This window comes from Balaenoptera physalus, assembly GCF_965194825.1.
Source record: "Balaenoptera physalus genome assembly, chromosome: 3".
NCBI classification, from domain to species: Eukaryota; Metazoa; Chordata; class Mammalia; order Artiodactyla; family Balaenopteridae; genus Balaenoptera; species Balaenoptera physalus.
The window spans coordinates 68,509,710-68,537,365 of record NC_138890.1 but is presented as its reverse complement, the minus strand read 5'-3'; the positions used below and the strand labels follow the sequence as shown (position 1 = coordinate 68,537,365).

Genomic DNA, 27,656 nt, shown 5'->3' with positions numbered 1-27,656 from the left:
TGGTGGGAATGTAAATTGATACAGCCACTGTGGAGAACAGTATGGAGGTTCCTTAAGAAACTAAAAACAGAACTACCATATGACCCAGCAATCCCACTACTGGGCATATACCCTGAGAAAACCATAATTCAAAAAGAGACATGTACCACAATGTTCACTGAAGCACTATTTACAATAGCCAGGACACAGAACCAACCTAAAGGTCCATCAACAGACGAATGGATAAAGATGTGGCACATATATACAATGAAATATTACTCAGCCATAAAAAGAAACGAAATCGAGTTATTTGTAGTGAGGTGGATGGACCTAGAGTCTGTTGTAGAGTGAAGTCAGAGAGACAAAAACATATCCGTAGGCTAACGCATATATATGGAATCTTAAAAAAAAAAAAAAAAAAGGTACTGATGAACCTAGGTGCAGGGCAAGAATAAAGAGGCAGACATAGAGAATGGACTTCAGGACATGGGGTGGGAGGGGGAAGCTGGGGCGAAGTGAGAGAAGCGTTGACATATATACACTACTGAACATAAAATAGTTGGCTGGTGGGTAGCAGCAGCATAGCACAGGGAGATGGGCTCGGTGCTTTGCGATGACCTAGAGGGGTGGGGTAGGGAGGATGGGAGGGAGGCTCAAGAGGGAGGGCATATGAGGACATGTGTATGCATATGGCTGATTCGCTTTGTTGTGCAACAGAAACTAACACAGTATTGGGAAGCAATTATACTCCAAAAAAGATTAAAAAAAAAAAAAAAGACAAAGATCACAGAAGAATCACACTGTAGCATGGCACCATCTGGCGGTTCCAGTGCATTTTTAAATGACAGCTTCCCCCAAATTTAGCCCTGTTCTTGTTTCTTCCAAAAGATAGCTTTTGACCCTTGATCATCTGCCACCACACTCCAAATAGAAGGCAGCATGGCTAACACTTCCCTCATCATCAAATCCAAACTTACGTAGAGGTTTTTAATAATGAGATTAGGCACCTTTTCATGTTTATTAGACAGTTTCTCTTTTATGAAGTGCTTCTTTAATTCTTTTACCCATTTTTCTATTGGCTGCTCTTTTTCCTTTTTTTCTTTTAAAATTTATTTATTTTATTTATTTATTTTTGGCTGCGTTGGGTCTTTGTTGCTGCGCATGGGCTTTCTCTAGTTGCAGTGAGTGGGGGCTATGCTTCGTGGTGATGCACAGGCTTCTCACTGCAGTGGCTTCTCTTGTTGCAGAGCATGGGCTCTAGGCGCGTGGGCTTCAGTAGTTGTAGCACGCAGACTCCATAGTTGTGGTTTGCGGGCTCTAGAGCGCAGGTTCAGTAGTTGTGACACATGGGCTTAGCTGCTCCACGGCATGTGGGATCTTCCCAGACTGGGGCTCGAACCCGTGTCCCCTGCACTGGCAGGCAGATTCTTAGCCACTGCGCCACCAGGGAAGCCCTGGATGCTCTTTTTCTTTTGATGGAAAGAAGTACTTTGTATATTCTGGATACCTGTGCTTTGAAGGGTATATAAATTACAGTATATTTTACATATATATACATACATACATACATATATTTTACTCTATGGCCTTGTGTTCTTTTAAAAGGTGTTTTTTGGATGAACATGTTTTTAATTTTAAGACAGTCAAATATACCAATCATTTCCTTTATTTTTAGTGTTTTCTTATGAGGATCTTATTTAACAGATCCCTACTACTGCTGATATTTTGTTATATAGTATTAGTGTTATTACTTCTATAAAATTTTGGTATAACACAGATAAGGTCATCCAGGACAAATTTTCTTTATGGAAAGGTTTTTAAATGACAGACTCAACTTCTTTAACAGTTATAAAACAACTAAATTTTCCTTCTTATTACAGTTTTGGTAAGTTTTGTTTTTCTATGTTTATTTCATCCACATTTTAATTATTCGAAGTGTCTATCTCTTTAATGACTATAATAATAATGACTGTTTTATGTTTCTAACATTGGTTAGTTTTGCCATTTTTCTTTTTCCTTGATCATCCTCACCAAGAGTTTAGCATTAGTCTTTTAAAAGAATATACTGCTTTGTTAATCCTTTTTTTTTTTTACATGTTACATATTTCTGCTATTATTTTCTTCCATCTATTTGAATTTAATTTGCTATTATTCTGGTTTCTCGAGAAGAATGTTTAGCTAATTCATTTTTACCCTTTCTACTTTTCTAATATATGCACTTAAGGCTATACAATTCCTTTTAATCAAATCCAAAAAGTTTTGATATTCCTATTTTCATTCAGTTCAAAATAATTTCTACCTTCCAACGGGTTACTGGGAGGTACATTCTTTAACTTCCAAATTTTGTAATTTTTGTTACTAATTTCTCATTTAATTCTGTTGCAGACAGCCCTATGTGAGTCCAACCCTTTGAAATTTGTTAATAGTTTCTTTATGGCCCAATATATATGTTAACTTTGATAAATGCTCCATGATTACCTAGAAGTAATGTGTATCTTGCAGTTGTTAATTCAGTGTTTTATACAGGTTCATTAGATTAAGTGTGTTAGTTGTGTTGTTCCAATCTTCTATATCCTTACTGATTTGGGGGTGGGGCAGGGAGAATGTGGGTGTATGCTCTCATTTACTGAGAGACTTCTATTAAAATTTTATATGTGGATTTCTGCTTCTGGTCAAGATGGAGAAGCTACCACTTTACCCTCCTGTCTGAAACAACTGAAAAACTAGACAAAATGTATAAAACAATGCCACTTAATACCCTGGACACCAGGCACTGAAGAACAGTAATCCTTGAGAGCATAAGAAACAAAAAAAGGGTGAGCCCTACACCATGGCCCCAGCTCACTGCCTGGAGAAAATTTCCAGGAGAATATAGAAAATTCAGAAGATTCTAAAACCTGTTGGGATTAATAAATGAATTGAGCAAGGTTGTTATATACAAGTCATTCTAAAACAATTGTATTTCAATACTCTAGCAACAAATAAAAAACAAAAGACCTAAAAAGACACTTCATAAAAGACAGTATCCAAATGGCCAGTAAGTATTTGAAAAGATGCTTAGCATTATTAGTAATTATAGAAATTAAAATTAAAACCACATAAAGATACCAGTACATACTCACCAGAAAGCCTGAAATGAGAAAAATGAAAAATATCAAGTGTGGCAAGGATGATAGGAATGTCCCTTCTGTGAACACTTGGAAAAACAACAGGCTGACCAGGCTGCTGGAGAGGAGGCCTCTGGGCCTCTCTTATCTTGGTTTAACAAATGCTTCTTGAAGGTAGTGAGACAGGGCTCACAGTTCCCGTGGTGTACTTATGGACCACTATATCCTTTAATTGCAGGTTCTGGGTCCTCAAAGTCAGACAAAAACAGTAGCATGTATTAAGTTTCCTAGGGCTGCTGTTAACACATTACCAAAAATGGGGTGGTTGAAACAACAGGCGAGAAGACCAAAATCAAGATGTTGGCAGGGTGGCGCTTCCTCTGGAGGCTCCAAGGAAGGACCTCTTCCTTGTATCTTCTAGTTCCTGGTGGCTGTTAGCATTCTGCTGCCCACGGCTACAACTCTCTGCCGGCTTCAGAGTGCCTTCTCCTCTGTGTTATCTTCCTTTGCCTCTCTAAGGACACTTGTGATAGCATTTAGGGCCCACCCAGAGAATCCAAAGTAATTGCCTCATCTCAGAATGCTTAACTTAATTAAATCTGAAAAGACTCTTTTCAGTAACCTTTAAAGTTCCAGGGATTAGAGCTTGATATTTTTAAGTAGTTATTATTCAACCTACTACACTTGTGTTTAATATTTTCAAAATAAAGGAATAAACTAGTAACTGTGGAGAGAAGATCAGGGGAAGGAGTGGCCCTGAGGAAACCTTGGTGTGTGTGTGTTGGGAGGGGGTAAACTGGGAGGAGGTAGAAGAAGCCTTACCTAGCAGGGGAGTAATATTCTCTGGGTACAGAGGAGCAACTGGGAAACTTTACAAAAGAGTACTAAAGGAGAATTTCCCCCTTCTTTGCCAGGGTCCTAGGATCTGATCCCAATAAATAAATTACTGCACTTACATGTAAAAGCACTTCCTGAAGGAGTGGGCAGTAGGCATGCTGTGGTAGACCGAGCTAGCTGCCCATTCAATATCCATTCTTTCCTTCTTCACTGAAAAGAATATCACTTTTATTTGGAGCCATCCACTGCTCAGCTAAAAAAGTTCATTTCCCAGGTTTCCTTGCAGCCACTGGTCATGTGACAGCTTTGACTAGTGGGAGGTAAGCAGAATTATGCAAGTGGAGTTCTAGAAAAGCTGTTGTTTTGCTAATAAAAGGGATACACATTTGCACCTTTCCTGCAAACCTTTCCTTCTTGAAGCACTGCGGTGATGCCCTCAGGTGTAAACGTCAGAATCCCTGAGACCACAACAGAACTGTAGAATCCCCGTACCAGCCCTAAACAGTCTGCCAGTAGACTTTTCTGTTATAAAAGAAAAACACTCCAATAGGGTTTAAGCCACTGTTAAACTTCGTTTGTAGTCAAATACACTTTTAAAAAACTAAACAAAACAATAGCTAGGTGTTTCACAGATACCATAATGTCAACCATAATTATTGGACAATTCCAATTTCTCTGGAGACTTAAAACAAAAAATGCCTTCACACCAATGCAGGTCCCAGACTGGTCCTCTTGAATGACTGGGTATAACCTGCTCCCACACATTAGCCATAAAGTGCAGAGAAGGTTAATTAGATTCTTTATTGATTCCACCAATGTATTAGTAGATATGATCATAGTAAATGGTACTTTTACATTCTCTTAACCAAAAATATAACAAATATTTACACTCAATAAAAATACAAAAAGCATACAGAGGCACTGTCTTTCTAAAAGACATAAGTTTAAGAGGTATCAAAAAATAGGAGACAAACATTGCTTGTTACAGGACACTTTACAATCACTGAATTGTGCAGTATAATTGCTATTTGATTATTATGACTGTGCAGTTTTGTTTTTGTCCTTTGCTGATCAGCTCACGTTTCAATTTTAAAAGGTTAAGTACAACTGTATTCTGTGTATCAAAAGTAAAGAAGCCTTAAAAAAGCACAACAGAAATTAAAGATGAACTGGGGTTCAAGTTAAATTTGAAAATGTACTGTGACACTTTTTTGAAGATTTATCCCTTTGCTATATCACATTTACGGTAATACTAAAGGGATACATCTACTTTAATATCACATTTTTTAGAAATGTATGTATCAGAATAATAATCAGAGTCTTAAATATACAAGGAGACTCTTTCTCCCCTTCTTTTTAAAGGGGAGAAAACACTTTGTAAAAATTAGAATTGTTCTTGGATATCTCCATGATTACTGTCACAGTTCAAGCCTAGGAGAGATTCTCAAGGTGGTTATGCAGATGATGACAATGCGACATCACCCTCAAGAAAAACCATTTAAAGGCTTTTTCTCCCCAAATATCATACTGCAAGTAACCATTTGGAGAAAGTAAGACTCTATTAAATTACAATAAACCTTTATGGAAGTATATATTGGATTTACTAATTCTCCAAATCTTTCATTATGCAGAGATTTTTTTGTTGAAACTTATTATTTGGCAAAAGTTTGCAGTGAGGATTTAACTGCTTCAATAGCCCTGGCAGATTCAGAGTTGTGGTACAACGAGGGCACAGATCTCTTCAGTGTACTTATAAATTTATAAAATAAAAACAAATGGGCATTTTGAATTGGAGCAAGTATAGGTTAAGGCGTCTCTTGTTCTAGTCACGTGACAAATTAAGAGAAGGCAGGAATGTACCGTAAATTAGAATATAAAGATCAAAACGCCACGATATTTTAAGGGATAAATACATATCAAACTAGAAAGCATTTGGCTTTAGTTCTTGATCAATGTGATCAGCTGATCCAAACACTCACATTTCAAGCTACAGGAAACAAAGGCAGCTACAAGGTGCAAGTCCAAAACCACAAGCCTCTGACTCTCTGTGCAAGATATTATCCACAACATTGAGGACAATGATGGAGAAGGCTCCCATCTGGTTTGAAAGACCTGCTAAAAAAACAGATACTGTGCAAACAGCACATTTTTCTGGGGAGTGGATAAAAAATGGTGAGAATAAATACCCAAACTGGATAAAAAGATGGTTGTAGCAAAAATATCTTTCACTTTGTTTTGCTCTGGACATGAAAATAATATTGTGTAAATCAGTGAAAGAAAACTTTATGATCACAGGACCACTGTTTATAGATCAAACCTTTACAATGTGACTTTCAAACCAGGATTTTTGATCCAGGTTACTTTCCATTTCAATGGGCCAAGAAAGCTATGGAGCCAACTAGCCTCATTCTAACATACCTGGGGTTAATTTCTAAGGCTTAAGTTTCGTATTTACAGTTTTTTGCCCATGGGAATTTTTCAGACATGTTATTTTTCCTAAAATGAAGAAATTATCATTTTGATAGAAAAGATGGACTACTGCCATTTACCAGTTGGAACTGATTTACGATTTTAAAATGAAGGAAATAGGAGGATGATAGAGAGAAGGAAGAGAGAGCTAGGAAAAAATGAGAACAAACTTTTCAAAAGGAAGTAATAAGCCAACGAAATCCTATAAATTCACATATGGATAACCATTCAGAAGTAAACCTATTTTTGGCTCCAAGTTGATCTGGGTAGTACACATTAATGGCTTTGGCTTTTTTTTTTTGGTAGTCACAGAAGTTTATTAACCTTTCACTTGCCTTTACACTAAAAAACAAATGAAAAAATTTAAACTTAAGATGTAGAAAAACATCATACTTAATCTTTTTTAAATGTGGAAAGTCTACCTCATCCAGTAAACAGTCACTGAAATTTTAACTAAATACTTAAGAGTGCCACGCCCAACAGGCTGTTAAATATATATATCTCCTTCCCCTCAAGGCCTAAAGTGAAAACCGAGAAATAATCATTTCCATAATTCTAGCTCCTCTTTCCCCCACAAAATTTTCAACCAAATATAGACCTTGGTGTGCTAATGAGCTTTACCTGCAGGCAACTGGGAGCTGCAGGGTTTATGAAGATTAAAAACAGCCTTGTGCTGTGAGATGGGCGTTGGGTGGTGGGTGCTGCAGAACACCTCATAAAGCTAAATTGACCTTCATGACTATACCGCCAAAGATAACATGTCCTTTAAAAAAACTCCATATTTGAGTTGTGAAAAATTTTAGGGATGGGTTTCTACAGAGTAGAACTGTCTAGAACTCATTCTCTATTTACTGGATTTATACTTATAGCTACAGTTAGACAGAGAATGACTTTCACTTCAGAAAGAACTGGTATACATGTTATGTAAGATAAACATTTCATTCTTTGGAAATTAGGGTTGCTACACACCCCATCATACCCCTTCCTTTTCCCAAGAGACTGCTAAGACCCTGTGGTAGCTTCATTTGGCTTTCCAAATCCTGACCAGCAGATGGCAGTATTCTCCTTCCTAACACCTCAACAGCAAAGGGATTCCTGTTCCACTCAAACTGAGACCCTACATTTCGTTGGTGCTATATAGATGGTTACATCTCTGTATAGATCAAACATATCATCCTGTAAAGACGGCTTCAGTTTGGTCAGATCAGAGACAGTTTTATGGCCTCAAACATGAACATCAATTAACAAGAGCTCCCAAATACAAACAAAACCACAAAACTTCAAATAATAAGTTACTTTTCAAATACATAAAAATATCCTTGGTATTGGCAGACATTCTGAATTTGTCTGTTAACCCAAGCTATGGCTTGAAAATACTACCACTACTACTATCTTAAAAATAACATGTTAAAGGAAAATCTATAGTGATATATATGGGGAGGACTCGAGTTTGAATTTGTTCTAGTAACTGTGGTCCCAAGGCAGGTCTGGTGTGCAAAGCGAAGACTGGTATCCAGGCACAACATCCATAGCTGAGGAAACTATGCATCTGCAGGGATTAAATGAAAGGAAGCATGATTCAGGGCTATCTCATTGCTCAGAGTACAGGGAATAAAACCTCTGGGTTAGCAGCAGGAGCAGCGAGCTATTTGTTGGCAACGGCCTGCAGAATTGTGAGTTGGTTCTGCCCACTCCTTCCTCCGTGACTTTCAGTAGACTTCAATCAGGTCAATCCAAAGGCTACACTGCTGAAACCTGTTCATTTTCTGAAAATAAGAGAAACACAGTTAAGCGGTAGGTCAGCATATTAATGAAGATCAACTAACAATCCAGTTATCTGTTTAAAAAATTAGTCAATTTCAATAAAGAAATCCTCTCAAATATCCCATCAAAGGCCAGATTTTATTGTAATGACATTTTTGAGTTCTGATCACACTGAAGGCTAACAATCAACTGGAATTTCAGAACTGCTTTTTAACCACTTTATTACTAGACGGTTTAAAAGGATAAAATTCATTTATTGCCAAAATTGCAAAGTTGGTCAAGAGTTCTGCTAATAAGAGGAACTCTATGAAACAGCATGATTTCAGATAATTTGACATTTTGATACTTGGAGTTTCAAGTGTCCATGCATTAGTGTAAAACACAACTCTACCAATGTCAAGTGCCTCCTCTTAAAATTATCCTTTTACACTGAGCTGCTATCTATTAAATACAATCAGCTTGCCCCCTCCATTTACAAAAAACACACCATCGTATTTAGGCATTTCTTTTTCTAACAGAGATTTCTAAGGCAGTTAAAGAAGACATTTCTGATTATGTGAAATACCAGAGTAAAGACCATTCAATGTGTTTAGCAATTCATTTAAGAGCCATTAAGGTAGTTTGTCAACATACCATCTGCTTCGCTATCTGCGTCAGTCACATCTGCTAGTTTAGGATGGGATGGCTGCAAATTATGCCTCTGAGGCTGAGTTATGATCTTCGATGGAACACAGGCCACAGGGCTGCTACTGAGAGAAGCTGGTGGCAGTCTAGAGAGGCTGTTATGCATCATCTTTGACCTCTGCACTGCCACACTATAATCTGGAGGTTTTAGGTGTAGGTGGGGTCCTTCCTTTAGGTCTGCTAAAGAAATCCCCATGTATCCTGGAGGAGTGGGAGGTGGCTCCCTATACCTATCCTCCTTCTTGGGTGAGGTGACACAGTACACTGGCATGAAAAATAAGCAATGGAAATGTTAATGAAAAATATAAGAAATGAAAAAAAACATACTGAAACTTATTACAATGACAAAATAGAACTTTAAAACTGACAAAATGAATATATTTGAACACAATGGCAGCAGGTTAAAAACACTTTTAATAAGCTTAATAAACATGATATTTAAACTTGTTTTTAAAATACATAAATTACATTGGGTTTTACAAACATTAAATAGAATGAGACAGTTGAAGGAGATGACATTGATGACAAGCTTCCTCCTTTCACAGGTCAGACCACAAATCACAGAAGTGTGTGACAAATTCCTCAAGGAATACAAGCCCCAAAGGTGAATGAGTCAGAGACATTTAAGAATTCACCCTGAACATCTATACTCTATTAAATGGGGGGATTGTCACAGAAATGACGTTTAGGCCCTCTACTTAAGGGCTATTTCACGTCAGTGCTGGCATATAAACAACTTTAAAGAGGAACTAATTCCTTCAAAGACCTTATTCCTAACCTCTGCTCTATGATTAAGTGAGAAGAAAAGCCATAATTTTAGGAAATCCATCTTAAATTAAGTTCCTCTGATTTTCAGTGGACATGAAAAATAATGGTGACTTAAAATCTTCTGCCCTAAGTTTGTACACCCTGGGTCTAAGGCAAAGCTTCAAAAAGCATCAGAAATAAGTTAAAAAGGAAGTTCCATGAAATTAAGACCAATCCACAAGACTCACAGGACAAATGGCTCTGAGTATCTTGATCATTAAGTAACTTTTAAAATACAAACACTACCTATATACAAGAAGAATAAATTAAAAAGGATCATTAAATTCTCCCCTTAGAGAATCAAGTTTGCCGATGCTGAAATTTCTACAACTCTACCAGTAAAATCTGCATGTAGTATCAAGGTCAGAAAGGATTTCCATTCCCATCTGAGGAGAATGGAGTGGGGAGGGGGTGGAGAGGTTGTGAAAAGAAGACAAGAATGAAGAATGTAAGTGATTTGCCCAGAGTCAGCTAGAAATGAACAAAAAAAATTTTTTTTAATCTATTTTCCCAAATGGATAAGAAGAGAAAGATTTTACATCCTTGCACACACATGCTTGTATATCCATATAACAGTTACCTAAAAGGCTTTAATAAAAAATCCTTGGAGAAAAATGAATGAACTAAAAAATCCAACCTATAATGAAATTTGACAAGTAAAAAATAAATATGCTAAAAAAAGCACGTGTCTTTCATATGTTTAGTAGTTTAAATTGACATCACGAATATAGTATAAAGAGTTGATTATGATAATATTGATTCAAAGTACAGTCACTCCACATAAGAAAAAAACCACAGGTGCTATTATATCTAAGTACTTATATAAACTCAAGAATAAGGAAAAAAATGTATTTGACGGCCAAATACTAAAAGAATACACCAAGAAAGCTGTGCATGGTTAGAATGGAATCCACAAACAGAAGCTGGCACACCCATGATATGTGCTAGGAGGGTATAATGAAAAATGTTTGGGTCTTCTTTTTTTTTGGCTGCATCGCGTAGCATGTGGGATCTTAGTTCCCTGACCAGGGATGAAACCCGTGCCCCCTGCAGTGGAAGCACAGAGTCTTAACCACTGGACTGCCAGGGAAGTCCCTGTTTTGGACTTCTTCATCACACTTTTTCCACCATTTGTACTACCTAAAAGCAGTATCAGATTCAAAGTTTCTACCATGTATGCAAAGCAAGTAGGGTCCAAACAATTTATGAGGTGGCAAAGAGAATAATCCCTTTATTACTACTGCACAGTAATGCAATAATATTTTAATAAAACCAAAAAGATCTCAAAAGCAAAACAAGACATATAAACCTGTCCCCCTTATTAAATTCCTGCATGTCAGCTTTTTCATTTTAAATGGCTTGAATATCTGCCCTAAAGCCCTTGAGAAATCATGAACTTTTTGAAAATAATTTGCATGTGGAGGGAGGAAAGAGAGATTAGAGTAAGAGAAGGGAATTTTCCAAGAATAAAATTCTGGGCCAAGGTCACTTTACCACTTAAATTCTAAATGCCACAGATATGACAAAGAACACACAACTTACCAATCAAGCCCTTTTCTGTACTCGAAGTAACAGTTTTATAAACGGGGTCGATGCCGTCCTTGTGGTCCAAGCCTTCAGCTGACTCAGCTGGGGTGCTCTCCAACACTCTCCGTTTAACTGTCCCATAGTTTGGTTCGTATGTATCAGACAGAGAACTAGAAGAAGCCCAACTCTGCCTCATCTGATTAGTCTCTAGGCTTCCTTTACACTGACCACAAGTTCGAGAGCAGCCTTTAGGACAGGTACAGGGCTCACAGTCAGTGGGTTCAACTTCAGCTATGGGACCATCCAAATGGGTATGTCGATAAGAGTTCAAAAAATCCCAGCCTTTTGGGTTTGGAAGGCTTTGGAAGTTGTCATGGGAGCTGCTTGAACAGGAAGTCCAACTTCCACGACCACTATCAGCTGCTTCTATAATGATATGCTCGTGAGAAATCTCGTCATTGCTCATAGAAGATGAGACAGCTAAATTCTTGATTAGTGATGGCTTTGAGAGTGTCCACCTAAAATTGGAGACACACAATTAAAAGTAATTTACTGGCTTAATGGAAAAATTTTCTTCAGTCCATTGCAAGTATTACTGCCTACAAGAGACTATAGAAAATGCATCACAAGTGTTTAATGCCAACATAACCTTGTGGAAAAAAATGACACTGTAATCAATCATTAACATTAATGTTAATACTTAGCTCAAAACATACACTGAAGAAACTCAAATACTTAACAAGGTTTCCTCAGAATTTTTCTTGAATTATTATGAAAGATGAGGTTTGAAATGAATAAAATTAAGTATACATTTTCATTCTTGGTCAACATAATGCAACACTAGATTCTCTCCATGCACACAGAATTAAGAATCCTCAATTACAGGAACCATGTTTTATTTTTCAGTGTCTCTGAGGTACCAAGGAAACAGCAACTTCCCCAGTTACCTACTACTAAATGAATTCTATCGTTTATAGCAAGGGTTCTCAAACTTAGTTTCATGGACCAAATCAAGCCAACAGCCTGTTTTTTTATGGTCTTGAGCAAAGCATGGTTTTTACGTTTTAAAGGGTTTAAACAAAATGGAACAAAATACTCCAAAGATTTTGAGACAGAGACCATATGCAGCCTGCAAAGCCTAAAATATGTACTCCTTTAAATGGGCCTTTACCTGCCCACCCCCCAAAAGGTTTGTGACTCCCTGATTTATAGTACAGAGCACATAGAGCAGGGATCAGCAAACTAGAGCCCAAGGGCAAATCCAGCCCTCTACCTGTTTTTGTAAATAAAGTTTTATTGGGACACAGCATGCCCATTTGTTTACAAATTGTCTAAGGCTGTTCTGAGGCAACAATAGCAGGGTTGAGCAATTGCAACAGAGAGTTTACAGCCAGCTACGTCTACAGTATTTACTATCTAACTTTTACAGAAACAGTTTGCTGACTCCTGGTCTAGAGAACCATAGTTTAGAAACCTTTACAAGTACGATGATAATACTTCACTATATCTTAAATTTTTCATATTAAAGTGTACCAGATTTAACAGTATCAGTTTAGAATCAACTTTCTCAGTGCTTTCTGAAGATTTCCATTTTGTTTGATTCTAAATAGAAATTTAGAGTTAACTTTTTTTTTTAAATTGACTTTTTGCTAGCTGATAATTCTCACTCTCCAAATCATACTTTGAGAGAGTAAGCGATCAAGGACTAGTCCTACTCTCCCAATCTGTCTACAACGTTTATAGCACTGAGGGTACTTCCCATTACACACGCTTTTTGAGCAATCTCTAACCTTACAGCCAGAATGCAAGAACTACTTCCCACCTACCAATAGCATCTTCACTTTGAGTTCTTATTGATCGAAAAGATACATGATGTAAGTTACTTGAATCCAGTAACACCTAAAAAATGAGCACCCATATATCTTTCAAAATAGCACTTATTTGCATATTCAGTATAGAGAATACATGCTCGGTTCTCCTGTTCTTTCAACTACCCCTTTGGTGGGGGTGGTTTTAGGTTCAAATTAGGGAGCACTGCTTGCAGTGGCCACTCGGCTAGGGTTTTGTGATGTGAACCCAGGCAAGGATGTTTACCCAGGGCCAGGCTGACTATGGTCTCCTATCCCTGAGGAGTGCTCTGTCTTTTCAAATGCTCCAGTGGATTCAGGGACTGCCACAGCCTGGGAGGAACACCGTTCATCCTGTAGAGCTGCAGACATGGAGTCAACAGAGCAATTGCTCACAATGCTGGACCGTGAAGAAATCTCACTATGGCTGGAGTCAGACAAGTTGTCAGATTTAGCTGATGGTATAAGTGTATAACCTGAATGAGAGAAGACAATTGATCAAACTACAAAACAAGGGAACGGGAGTGGGGAGGGTCAGGGAGAGGACAAAGAAAAATATAAAAAGAACAAAACATAAAGTGAGTATCAATGTCAATTTCCATCTATGTAGATGTAATGGTGCCGATTTTCTGTACATGTTCCTTTACATATCCATTCACCTACCTACCCACACGGCACCAATCTAATTCCAAATTCAAGAAATAGAAAGTCAAAACCCAGTATTACTGAGAAAACTAGTTCAAAGGTAAATCTGCCCTAGGCTCTCACATAGCTACAAGCATTTAACAAAACAAGAGGCATTAAATATATTACAAAACATTAAAAAGTAGACATCTTGAACTTCTCAACTTCTTTTTAACCCTATGTCCCCTCCCCTTTGATTAATATAAATATTTCAAGGCCTGACCTGAGTGTCCAAAACACCACCTCGAGGCAGGGGTATGTAAGGGGAGTCAGGACTCAAGGGAAAGAATTTTATTTTTGTTTTTTCAAACTGCAAATACCCTAGATATTTTGCTTTTGTCACCTAAGAAGTCTTGCCCCAAGTTAAAAGCCATTGTTTTAGTATTTTTAAATAAATTGTTTTAGATTTGGACTTACTCTTATACCTAGTTTCCTTTTTCTTCACCAATTTAGCAGAATATTACATTAAACAGCTGAACTGACAGATTTACAAGAATGTAACATGAAAAAACCCAGCATCTACCTGTTTTAAATTGCTCTATGACTTACTGCACAGCAGATATAGCTAGAGATTTTCTTTAGCATTCTCTGGAATGAAGGGGTGGAGATGGAGTAAGGTGGAAGGTTCCAAAAACAAATCTGCAGCATGATAGTTAATGTACACAATCGTCTGTTTTGGTAACTGTTAGAAAAATAACCAAACTTCTTTTGTTGAGAAATAAAGAAAATGCTGTAGTAATCCCAGCAAGGAGTAGGTCTCAAAGAAGTAAACAATTATCTTCTTGTTCACTGAGAGAAGAATGAGGTTGATTAGGTGCATGACCTTTGGGTCCATTCCTAGAAATCTCAAGAAGAACTATAGGCTTTACACTCACATATAGCTCAAGTTATTACAAAAAAATTGTTGAATAATAACTTTATTAATTAGTGTCATTAACTATTTCAAAAACAAAACTTAAGACTCAGAAAATGTGTGATCTGCATTTGGCTTTTGTGCCAGGCACAGGACAAGCCAAGGCAAGTCAGTAGTCAGTCTCTTGACTCCTACCCCAGTTCTCTGATCTTGGGATCACTGCTATTTCTCAGTGCCCTTCATGAAGTGATCGGTCAATTTTCAAGAGGACCAAGAAAATGGATGCGGTAAATAAACTAAAAAAAAATTCTTCCTCAAAAGAAAAAGTCATTGTTCTTTTATCCTGGGGGACAGACTTGCTTTACTGTTTTAAAAATAATTTCATTCTTATGTCTGTTAGATCAGTACTTGTCAAATATAATTAACTCTAAGAATTACCTGGAAGGCTTATTAAAATACACATTCTTGGGCCTATTTCTGGCAATTCAAATTTACAAGGTCTGCAGTGGGACACAGTAAGTTTTTAACAAGTTCCCCAGATGTTTTTGAACCTGCTATGTTAGACTATCTCCTCCCTCCTCTGATCAGAGTATATATGAAAAGTGGATGATATAAAAAAGTTTATGTGGACAAGATACAGTTTCTTGCCTTCCAAACACTTCACTTTAGCTTGTAAAGTAGTTGCAGTAATAAGATAGCAACACAATTATCTAAGGCAAAGGTTCTGATCAGATTGTTACTGGGGGATTTAATGTAGAAGTAAATACTGGTTCCTAAAAAGCCTCCTCTACTTATTGCACTCACAGACCCAACTGCTACCAGCAGGAAATAAAGCCAACTACAGAAAACAAGAGTATTAAGTTTACTAACATTAGCAAAATAACATATGTACAAATAAGGCACTTTAAACGGATACGATTTTGTTGTTGGAGGACCTGTAACACTAATCATAAAATGCTCATAAATAGTATTTTAATAAGTTGTCTGTCTGAGCCTTATTTGACAAATGACTTAATTTAAGCTACATTTACATTAATAAATGAAAACAAATTTCACACTAAAATTAAGTAAGGAACTTCATCAGAGTGTCTTTCTCCTTTTAGACTTGAATCGCGTATAGAAGCAGTTTAAAGTGTTACTGTTGCCTCGGCTATTTGAATTGAAGATGTCATTCCCTTTCTCATCTTTGATGTTGCTTCCAACATCCTTCACTTTCTCACAGCTTTCTGTAGCTTGATTGAGATCTGCGTCCTCTTTTTTGCTGTTGGCTAGTCTCTCCCTTGAAAGAGTTCTTTCCCTAAATCTTCTAAACGGGGATGTCATTCTTTTTCTGGCTGTGTTCTCACAACTTGTCCTGTCTCTATTCTCCTCAGTGGCCTTCTCGGTCCTGTCTGTTCTTTTGGCTGTGCTCCTGGTAATCTGTTGGATTTTCTTTTGCAAGTAAACCCCACCTATTCCGGGGCAGCTGTGGCCACTGATCTTGGTGCTGGACTCACGGGGAGGGGATGAGGAAGACCCTGAGAGGCGCAGCAGGATGCTGTGATCAGATATGATACTGCCAACTGGAGGGAGAGATGCAAAAACCCTGTCATGGTCAATTAATTCTTTCCAATTAATCACAATTAGCCTGGTTTTATAACATTTCACTATTAAAAAATTCGAACATCTTGACAATATCTGAAAAATTGAAATCTAGCAACATATTTTTTAATGCATGGAGATTCTACTATATAGCATAAACAAGACAGAACACAGGAGAAAGGTTACCTTGATCAGAATAAGCTGGTAATAAAAAATTGCTGAAAGTAACCCAAGCTGGTAAAATCATAAGCCAAAATATGACCAGAGTATCAAATAACCAGAATTATTTCTCAAAAGTAACTATGTCTAGAATTTTCAGGCAGATTCTACTAAGAAAAAGCTTAGCAAAAATCAGATAGGACATATAAATAGTATATACAATAGATGTATTTATAAAGCACAATTTCTGATCCTATTTTCTCTACAAGGCAGAGAGGTTGCCTGCCTGAAGCACTGGGGAAGATAAAGGTTAAGGCCTCTTGATGTCTCACTTTTTCAGTTCTTTCTTGTTTAAATTCTCCTTTTAAATATCGCGAACGTAGGCTTATTTTCTTAACTGTTAGAAAACAAAGAACTATTCCAAAGTATAGCAAGAACTAGAAACAGATTCTAATAACATACTCTTAGTTTAATGACATTTTTGTTCAATCACGGACCACTGGCAAAAACCTGTCTATGGAAATAAACAAGCAGAAATAGTTTTGAAGAAAATAATTTTCTCAGATTTCTAAGGATTCAGATCATGACTATGACAGGCTCACAAATCTATAAACATCATGGTCAACTGTTGGCCACATACTGAAAGACACAATAGAGAAAAGACTTCTCTATTCCAGTGGTTAAAATGCATTTGTTTGGAACAAGAGCAATGGGGAAATTCCTGTTCCTAACACCTCTTCCCACAAGTCACAATGACCCATAAAACACCAAATCCAATTCAACTAGTTTCCTGGTTAGAGAACTGTCTATAATGGGACCTCTGGAGGGTGTAAAGATGTTCTGAAAGAGCATTAAGAGCATATGGACATTGTTCATCTGGACCATCTGTGTGAACAGGCACTGTTCCCAGCCCCAATCCTTGGGACCTGATAAAGGGTACTCTGGATAGGATACACACATAGTAAAGAGATGAAAGATATCTGTGTGCCTTCCTGAATCATATATGAGCTGTATACAACAGGAACGGAAACCTGTGTTTTACAAACACATCTATTATGTATACTTTTATATGTCCTATTCGATTTTTACTAAGTTTTTCTTAGTAAAACCTGAATGAAGATTCTAGCCAGTCTCAGCTAAGTAAAGAGGGTCAGTAATGAAGTTATACTGCCCTGGAGTGGCAGCAGGGAAGAAGAAGAGAAACTCCGATTTACTAAACACTCACCACGTCTCAAGCGTTTCAGATATTATTTCATTTAATCCTTAAATAAGGTCCTAAAATAGGTGGTCCCTAACCCATCTTATAGACAGGAGACCTGACCTTATAAATCAGTTGCTTGTAATAACACAACCATCACCGGGGACAGAGTCAGGATTCAAACTAAGGTCTGGCATCACTGTACCACTCTGCTGTCACATAGTCAGCAAAAATAAAAAAGAACCCTCAAAAGTGAGGGAAACTTAGAACACAGGAGCTGAGGAAAGCTCTGGAAGCTTCTCCTTCCTGCTAGAATTCATTAACTTGTCTTCCCTCTGACCATGTACCATTTTGTACTGTGTTTATTCAAGGATGTAATTTTTTTACATCTGTGAAATGCCATGACTAAGGAGTGTTTTTGCCAGGGTACACGGAGAATGTGGAGGGCCAATGTAAGAAACACACACGTTATTTAGAATGCTACATTTGCAGCTGACATGAAATGGCATCTTACATGCATACTACCCAGGCTAGTCAAAAAAAGAAAAGCTTCCGTCTGAATTATGAAAACATAGATAAAGAAGAGCAATTTCAGATTTTTTAATTCAAAAGGTTCTACATTAGCATAAATGTAAAAATCCACAAGGGTGCTGTATAGGTTATTATAAATCTTGATTAATAAAAGGTAGTAACACTCCATCACTCAAGAAAGGAATGTATCATCCTAAATATTTGTTTCATTTCCTAAATCTTGTAGTTGGTTAAAAACAATTTCTTGTAGACATTCTTATTTTAAAATACTTCAGAGAATTGTTTGAATTAATTGGTAATTTGAATAACATCAAGAATTTGTACAGACCAAAACAACTGTGAGTTCTGCCTTCATTCTTATCTATACTTGTCCTCCACCAAAGAAGGACCACACTTTGAACGCAGGAGTCCTAACTCCATGATGCATAACACCTGGAAACCATATAAATAACACAATCCAAAACATGAAAATGCAGGAAGTATTACCAGTTACACTTTTCTTCACACTTTCTATTATTACCATAGACCAAAAGCAAAATATGGGCCACGTAGTGTTGTTTGGTGTAACAAGAACTAGCTTGAACAATTTTATCTTACCTTTGCGAGGGGAACCTTGAGGAGACGCAGGAGGACTAGAATGTAAGGATGATGCCATAGAAATAGTGTCTTCTGTATGTTTCTTACCACTTATTTCTTCAGTTGTTCCTAAAACTTTCTGAGGTAAACTTGTACCTAAAAGTAAAATCAAAGAAGCAATTAAGTATCACTTCACAATGTGATGCAGTTGCCTAAATTACTACATAACTAAAGCCATGATGCACAATGGCTAGTGTAGTTAACTGAAATGTATAAATGACAAACGGGGACTAAATGACTGGGTAATGGCATACAGAGATTCTCACCTCTAGGTTATTTGTTCAAATTCAGCCAGTCAGCGCAGATCAGATTATAATAGCTTTTTTGGTTTGTTTTGTGGCATAAGGGATATTGATTTAACAGTCTGAGTACAGTGTCCCACCCCGCACAACTGACACACTTATTGGAAATCTTAGTAGAGAAGGCATGGATTCAAACTCTTCCCTCCCCTCTAGAGGTGGCCTCTCCAAGTCAGGGCAAGGCACGTGGCAGGGGCAGTGCAGGGGTGCTGGCACTGTCACTACCTGTGGTGCATCTGTGCTGTGGGTACACAGAAGCTGCAGGGCTGCCAGTCCAGCCCTTTTCAAGAGCACTAAATTCACACTACAGGAGAGAAGCAGACAACAGAAAGAATCATGAATTTATAGAAAAATAGTATGAAGCCCACTGGAAACATTCCTGAAAAGTTCTATCATCACTCTCGTCCAATAGCTGGTCCTTTTCAGCATAGGTCAAACTTAGCAATGCTTTCAAATACACTGGTATTTTTACATACATCCTCTCGAAAAAATGTCAAAGAGGTATTGACACTGTTTTTAACCAGTAAAGTAAGCCCAACTTTGATGAGTACTCAGCATAGTAACAAGCAGCCCTTTGATACTGAAAAAATGTAAAACACAGTATACAAACACTACTCTTAATTAAGTGCCATTTTAATATAAATATATTTATCACACAAATAATAGTCATATTAGAGCAAGAGGGAAGAGGGCTACCTGGTACAAATAACACTGCCTCTCAAGTGATGACATCCAAGTAAGAAATCAGAGCTAGACTTGTCCCATGTCTCACTCCTACCACAAAATCAACTTCACCCATTTTGCATCCAATTCTCTACTCATTTCCACAGACACCAAACTAGATCAGGCTCTGGGCAACTTCCCGTTGCTACATCAGCCTTCCAATAAGGCTCCCTATCTCCAATCTCACAGCCCTTCCTACTATAGACCTCCTCCAACATAAACTGGACCATAATCTTGCCTTGCTCAAACTGCTTTAATAGCTACCCACTGACAACTTTCCTCTAGCATGTCATGTTGTAATTTTGGCATGTCTATGACTTTACTTCTCTTCATCGTGGGACACTGTTTAGTACTGTGTTAAAAGTAAGGATTTTGAGCCAGTTAACCTGGGCTCAACTCCCAGCTCCATCTCTTACTCGTGGTGTGTAAGTTACTTAGACCTTCTATGGTTCCTGTGCAGAATAAGAGTATTATCTATCTTTAGGGTTATTATGAAGATTAAATGAACATAATATATAAAGTTAGTAAAACACTTAGAACCGTGTCTGGCATTCAGTAAGTGCTCCATAAGTGTTAGCATTAATTATTATTGTCTCTCAACACTCTACAGCTTTGTACTCAGAGGCAGCAAACCGCCTGTAGCTCCTTGTAGATATCAAATTCTTCCTCTGTCTGAAGCAACTTCTCTGGAATTTTTGCCTAATTACCTCCTTCCTAATCAACCTTTAAGACTCTGCTTAGGTGTTATCTCCAAAAGGCCTTCTCTGGAGCACTATCTTACCTCTGTCTACCCTAAAAGCCCTCCCTCTTTTGTTCTTTTATATGTTATGTTCATGCTCCTGGCATAATAGTGAACACATTACATATACTGAAGTTATCTATTTGTGTGAATGTCTGTAACACCAGACTGAAAATCTGGCAAAGGAAGGGGCATTTCTTATTCAACTTTGGATTTCAAAACAATATCAAATTAAATTCACAAGGTTCTACTGAATATGTCCTATGTATAATGTATGAACTAAATAATAATGTTAGGGACCAAATCTAATCTAGCTTCCCATTTGAAAGCTAAAATAGTGATACTGTTAAAACAACAAATGAAAGTAATTTGGACAACATCTACATGGCCTAACAGAAGAAAAAAAGCATGGTCTATACTTATATATTTTACACTTGCTTCTTGTCCCCAAGCTAGGTTTTCAAAAGTGGTCATTAATGAAAAACCAACAAACCATCTTTTTCAGAAAGAAGCAATTTCATTATTTTTAGATGCAGCAATTTCATAGGCTGCATCTGCATTAGATAATTGAGTAAATGCACCACTAAATGCAGTAAGCCCTTGGTACCCAAATATACTGCTATACGTTTCTGGCTGATATGATTATAGGAATTCCAACATCAGCATTTAAAATATGCATGCAGTCATCGAATACAGCAAAATGAAGCATTAGGCGCCTATAGGCAAAATGAAGCATTTTTTGACTCATAAGTGCTTTTTACATTACACAAACTACAATAGCTGATCTCCAAAGCATTTACATTTGTAATTATTTTCCATTCTAACTCGCCTGAAAATTTCAATTAAATGAATGCAATATTAACTGTGAATACTCACTCAGTGTGGCAGGGTCTTTTGCTTGTCCCTTCTTCCTGATGGGGTGCAAATTTACAGCTGGCACCTGAAGCACCTGGCTCACTCTGTGGGGCTGATGCAAATGGGCTTTAGCTGCTTGGCCAGCTGACCTCACAGGCACTGGAGACATTTCTGATGACTTGACTGATCTTTTCTCACTTAGATTCTTGGTCACTAATAGAAGAGAGTAAGAAATACATAATTCTGCACTTTTTAAGACAAGGTTATTACCACTGACAATAGTACACGGCTCATTAAAACCACCTATTTTTTAACACAAAAAAGATTAATTTTCCTAACAAAAATTTCATGTATTGTGTTATTTCAAAAATTTTGTAGAATTAAGTTACTTTTACTCCCTAAATTAAGATAACAGACTTAATTAGCTCCATCTGCACCATCATCCTAACGGCCAAGTTAACATCCTCTCATCTGTATTATTTTTTTTGACAGATCCTGCCTCAGGTTTATTTCTACAAATAACACAGGATGACACCCGTCCCATGCAGACAACACCCCAGGGGTCACATCAGTCCTTCTGTCTTCATATTGGCAGACAGAAGAGCCTTTGTGGGTGCCTAGGCCACCTTTGGGAGCCAGAGCCAGGGTCGCAGCTGCATCCTGTGCCCTGATTTAAGCCTTGGCCTCTGGCCAGCGGAGCCTGAGACCCTTGGTGATGTGGGAATGAGCACATTTCCCTGAGCTTGGGGTGAGCGATGTAGTCAAGTCAACTGAGCTTGTGGCTGCTGCCCTTTGGAATCTGGGCTTGACATCCTTGGGCTTTATAAGAGCCTATATAGCCTTGGCAGGTACACTCATGGCCTTGGTGCTTTTGGCCAGCATCTTCCTCAGGTACTTCTTGTCGTGCCTCTTGGCAAACCTAATGTTCCTCAGGAACTTGGAGTCCACCCCCTTCAGAGATTCAAAGCTTTGTGATCAGGGTTTCTTGATGCCATTTCTGTGCCATGTATGGGACTTGCTGTTCATGGTGTGGTTCCTGAACTTGGCCATGTGTGCACCAAAGCCCCGAAGCACTTGGAACCCAAAGAGCTAGCATCTTCTCATTTATACTACTGTAATACTCCCCTCACTGTATCAATTCCAGCATGCCTTCAAGTCATTCTCCATACAAGAGTGCAATGACTCTTCCATCATGAAAATCTGATCATGCCATTTTCTTTTTAAAATTTATTTTACTTATTTTTGGCTGCATTGGGTCTTCGTTGCTGCATGCGGGCTTTCTCTAGTTGCGGCGAGCTGGGGGGACTACTGTTCATTGCATGCGTGGGCTTCTCACTGCAGTGGCTTCTCTTGTTGCAGAGCATGGGCTCTAGGCACGTGGGCTTCAGTGGTTGTGGCGTGCGGGCTCAGTAGTTGTGGCTTGAGGGCTCTAGAGCACAGGCTCAGTAGTTGTAGTGTGTGTGCTTAGTTGTTCTGCAGCATGTGGGATCTTCCCAGACCAGGGCTCGAACCCGTGTCCCCTGCGTTGACAGGCGGATTCTTAACCACTGCGCCACCAGGGAAGCCCTATCATGCCACTTTCCTTCTCCAAATGCCCTACACAAACTTTTAGATGACTTGCCACTGCTCTCAGGATAAAGACACAAATCCCTAAAACAAGGTCTATTAGACCCTGCATGATCCAGCTTCCCTAATAACCCACACTCTGCAGCTACTAGATTAGATCCCGTTTTATGTTCTCAAGGCATCCTGTATCCTTCCTTCACAGCACTGATAACTGTAACGATACAACTGTCTGTGAGATTAATCAATTAATGTCTCTTCCCCCCACAAGGCTATAACTAACGTGATTGTAAGGACTGTTTACTTTGTTCACTACTATATCCCTGTGTGTCCAGTGATGGATAGAAAACAGAGGCTTAACAGGTAGTTGTTGAATAAGTAAATGAAATTATTTCAACAGCTATATATAGGAATACCAGAGATATTTATAAGTAGATGGTTAGTATACTTGAAGATGAACATCAGAATTAAAAACTAAGAACTCTGACTTAAGAAACAAAAAGCTGCCTCCTCTGTATAAAATCAACACTATAGTCCAAAGAAAAAAACTTCTTCCTTCAGGTAGTATTTTTAGTACTTTTAATTCTTCAGGCAGTTATTCAGGGTGGTTTTAATGCAGGTCCAACCTCAATACTCCAGGATATTTTTGTTTTAAACACCAAGATAAAAGTGTTCAACCTGTCCCAGCACAGCTACAATAGTTAGCTACTATGCTTTTATTATCAGAACCTAGAGAATATTTTGGGTGATAAGAATTAGGGAATATCTCAGAAAGTCAAAGCAAAGTGCTCCTGGGGGATAACAGGCAGTAGTAGCGCATCAACTGACTGAATCCAAGATGTTACCAACTTTTGGTTAGAGCCATGAAACATTTTCCCCCCCAACACTAATCAATTCCGTATTGACATCTTATTTTAATAGTTGCCATAGTACAAAGAAAAAAATCAAGAGACTACTTTGAATATAAAAAAAGAGGTCATAGGTGAGTGCCAAAACTCACACATACATACTTATTATGAAGAACCAAATTCTATAATGTTTGGCAATCAACTGTTGTTTGGGTTTGGAATTTATTTAAACATTTAAAAATCAATCATGCAATAAAAACCAAAGACTCTCAAACTAAAATAAAGGAACATGAATTGAATTAAATTTTCACAAAACAGTTTAACTTTCAGTTTAAGAAAGACCCACAGGTTTTCTCATTTTAAATCAGTATTAAAATCAGTGGTAGTGAGACACCATTTAGTGTTATGAAAAAAGAAGTAGGTAAGTCTAGGGTGGGTGTGAGAGGAGAAAGGTATTGCAGGTGTGTGTGAATGCATGGTGGGGGGAGGAGAGAGAGAACACAGAGGTTGGTATGTGGGATCTTTCTAGGAGTCAAAAAAGCTTTTTAATTAAGTAATTAGTTATATGGCTGTGCCGGGTCTTAGTTGCAGCATACGGGATCTTCGTTGTTGCGTGTAGGATCATTGTTGCGGTGTGCAGGATCTTCATTGCGGCATTAGTTGCGGCATGCATGTGGAATCTACTTCCCTAACCAGGGATCGAACCCAGGCCCCTGGCATTGGGAACACAGAGTCTTAACCACTGGACCATCAGGGAAGTCCCTAGGCCTCAAAATTTTAACAATGAGCAAAGCATACAAAAGGTTTCTATGCTTCTGAATATCCCAAATCATATTTAGGGAACAAAGAAAAGCAGATAGTGAAAACAAAAGATAAACAACCTTTTATCAGACAAAAGCAGGAATAATAAATTGCATTCAGTAACCATAAGATGATGAAGTCTATATTGCATTACTTGGGAAAAAATAATTTTGATGATCATTCAAAGCAGCGTCAGAGATATTTAATAAATGTGTATATGGCTTTGAACTTTAAAACATGAATAAAATTTGAAGATTCTATATACTTTTTCAGTCTTTACTTTTGACATGTAACATTTTCTCATTGCAGACACTTCTTGATATCCCACCAGGTGGTAAGAAATTTTTCCAGATACTTTCCAAGTCTATATACATTTATTATTTTTAACAACCATATATCATCCTTTGTATTGATAAGGAAGCAGTGTACTTAACTATTCTCCAGTGTTTTGGTATCTGTCTGAGTTCTTTTTCCATTGTAATACATGCTGCACAATCCCAATACTGGACACCTCACAGACTGCGTGAGGAGGAGTAAATGGCAATGTTTATAAAAGTGTTTAGCATGGTTGCTGGCATATAGAGAGCGCTCAGTAATTGTTAGCTTTCATTATTTTATTTCTTTCTCTTAATTTAATAGGTTTGATGTAGAAAGAATCTGAGATAAAACATAGTACCAATACTTGCTTGAGTTTTACATTTAGGAAAACAGAAGAGATCTAAGATGAAGAGAAACTTGTTCAAATGGTAATAAATGAGACCCAAACTCTGTCTCCATCTTTTAGTAGGTGTTCTTTTCATCATACCCCATTCATTTTCCTATTGGTAAAAGTGTTCAAGATACTGTTTTTATAACAACACTTACTGAATGGCTCATTACCCTACATTTTAAAATTCACTGTGAATCTGAATTTTAAAATCAATACTTGGTTGTATTTGCATTTCATCTTTTCTACTCTATTGACATACTTTTTTGATTACTATGTAAATACTACATCATTTATCAATTTCAGGGTCAACCCATGATAATTACAATTTCCCCCTATCAATTACGAACACAGAAATAGAAAAACTGAACCTCCCCCCTCATATATTCTGTCAACATTTAATCAAGTTCTATACATCATATTGGGATTTTTACTGGTGTAATATTTAATCATATATATAGATAGATAATACTCACTTATAATGGAAGTACAATCATCTTTATTTTGTTGTTATAACAAACACAATGTATTTTACCATCTTTGATCTCTGCTTTTACAACTCATGATTTCCTTGACCCAGAGACACATACATTCTATTGTCTGTACTTAATTTAAAAAAAACAGTATTGAGAATAGGCTCTATTTTGTTCATCGTATTTTCTATTTATAAATATTAGAATATGTCTAATTTTTCTTGTTTTACTGTATTTACTGATGCCTATAATACACCTATTATCTCTAACAGTATATTAATTAAATTTATTGTATTTTTTCAGTTGGTAAATGATATTATCTGTAAAATTTTTAGGAAAGAGAAATTTTTCACTTATTTTACTCTTCATTTAGGGATGAAGATAAGAATGTTCTCAAAGAGAAGGGCACCTCTATAATGTTTCAGTTTTTATCAGAAGACTTTAAAATGCTTTTTAAAGAACTATATCACTCCATTTCTTGCACAGAGTAATCATCAGGAATGGATGAGAATTCAGCATCTGATTAACATGATCACATGATGCTTGAGGTATGTCAGTAAACTTTTGTGAGTGAAAGTTAATTTTCTTGGGACTTCAGGATAATACTAGAGCAATAAATTTCTATTTTGTTGTGCTGTTTAGTGTCACGTAAGTGAAAACTTATACTTACAGGTACCATATGCAGGCTCCCATTGCAATGACATCATCTGGAACTTCTCCTCATCTGTTTCTACATCCAGACTGGAAAGATATTGCTTCACTTTCCTTGCCATTTGGGCATCTTCGTACAGCTTCTTAGCATTAAGCAGAGAGCTACGGCGTGCCTTTTTTTTGTGAGCACCTCCCTGAACGTCCAGCATGTTTGAATTTGTGCTGCCTTGACTCAGTGACCTGTAAGAAGATGGAGATCACAATAAGGGGCTGTAAAGATGAGAATTAAGTATGGCAGATTGAAGATTAAAAGAATTCTGTTCTGTTAATGCAACTGCATGCTGATGCAAATGAGTTAAAAGATGAAGAGCATTAATGCAAAGTAATATGGCACATATGGCAATGTTCTGAGTTTTCAGATTCAGCAAAGTTCAGAATTCAAAAGAATAAGTTAACAATTCCCCGCAAAGCAACAAATTCCATCAGACCTGTGTTTGGTGCCTTTGCAACCCATGGCACAACTGTGACAAGTATAAGCATTCCTTTGGCCCTATGGCCATCCACACTCTGAAGATATGGCAAGAGCCTAGTTCAGGACAAGTCCACCCTGAGCCAGATCTCTGCACCAGGATTCTTCAGCAGGGGAGTTTTCTAGAGCAGCTTTGCTTGTATGTGATGCTTTGGACATGCTATCGCCATCACCATTCCTGTATATAGCGCGCCCACTCCGAGCATGCTCACCGATTTTACCAGTAACCAGATTTTGGCCAAAATTCAAATAGAACAACCGGTAAGAAAAATAACGCCATTTATACTCAATTCAATATAGTCAGAGATCAGAAATGCAATAAAAAGCTACTCAATGCTTCCACTCACATATGAAATGGTTAGGCAATATGTGTCTTCTGGATTGGGGATATGGGATCTTTCTTTTGCAATGCCTCTAAATGTGATGAAACTACAAGCTGGGTAGGAATGACTACAACTGAAACAAGCTATAGCTTCACATCCAACTGTACTCTTTTTGGCAGACTTCTTTCTACAATAACCACAGAAAACAGGAACTGCAATGCTATTTGTCCTTTGTAACAAGGATAGCAAACACAAGGTTCTAGACAATTTTTATTTTAAAGGCAGTTGCCCTTCTAAAATAATAAAGATATCTATGGATCTTCTAAGTTAGCCTCCCAATTACCCAAAGATATTCTAAATACACAGACCACAACCATACAACAATTTGTTTTTTTCTGTGCTCACATACTCTGTTAAAACAGACAACTAAAATCCTAATGTTTTCATTGTAAATTAAGTGAAATAAAGTTGTAAAAAATGTTA

The 27,656-nt window shown here is 37.5% G+C and overlaps 1 protein-coding gene across 11 annotated transcripts in view; it reads right to left on the bottom strand.

The window, feature by feature from the left end:
• Window positions 1–4,705: 4,705 nt before the first annotated feature.
• The window catches only part of RAPGEF6 (Rap guanine nucleotide exchange factor 6), a 247,099-nt gene continuing 224,148 nt past the window's right edge, over window positions 4,706–27,656 (bottom strand). For 8 of the 11 annotated variants that reach the window (XM_082457818.1, XM_082457821.1, XM_082457824.1 and 5 more), the window contains 7 exons: window positions 26,341–26,561; window positions 21,301–21,492; window positions 18,625–18,759; window positions 13,269–13,497; window positions 11,190–11,692; window positions 8,790–9,104; window positions 4,706–8,158 (listed from right to left, as the gene is read on the bottom strand). In XM_082457818.1, coding sequence (XP_082313944.1) covers window positions 8,133–8,158; window positions 8,790–9,104; window positions 11,190–11,692; window positions 13,269–13,497; window positions 18,625–18,759; window positions 21,301–21,492; window positions 26,341–26,561 — 1,621 coding nt within the window. In that variant the 3' untranslated portion in view covers window positions 4,706–8,132. The other 3 variants (XM_082457819.1, XM_082457820.1, XM_082457826.1) reach the window with 2 other exon arrangements.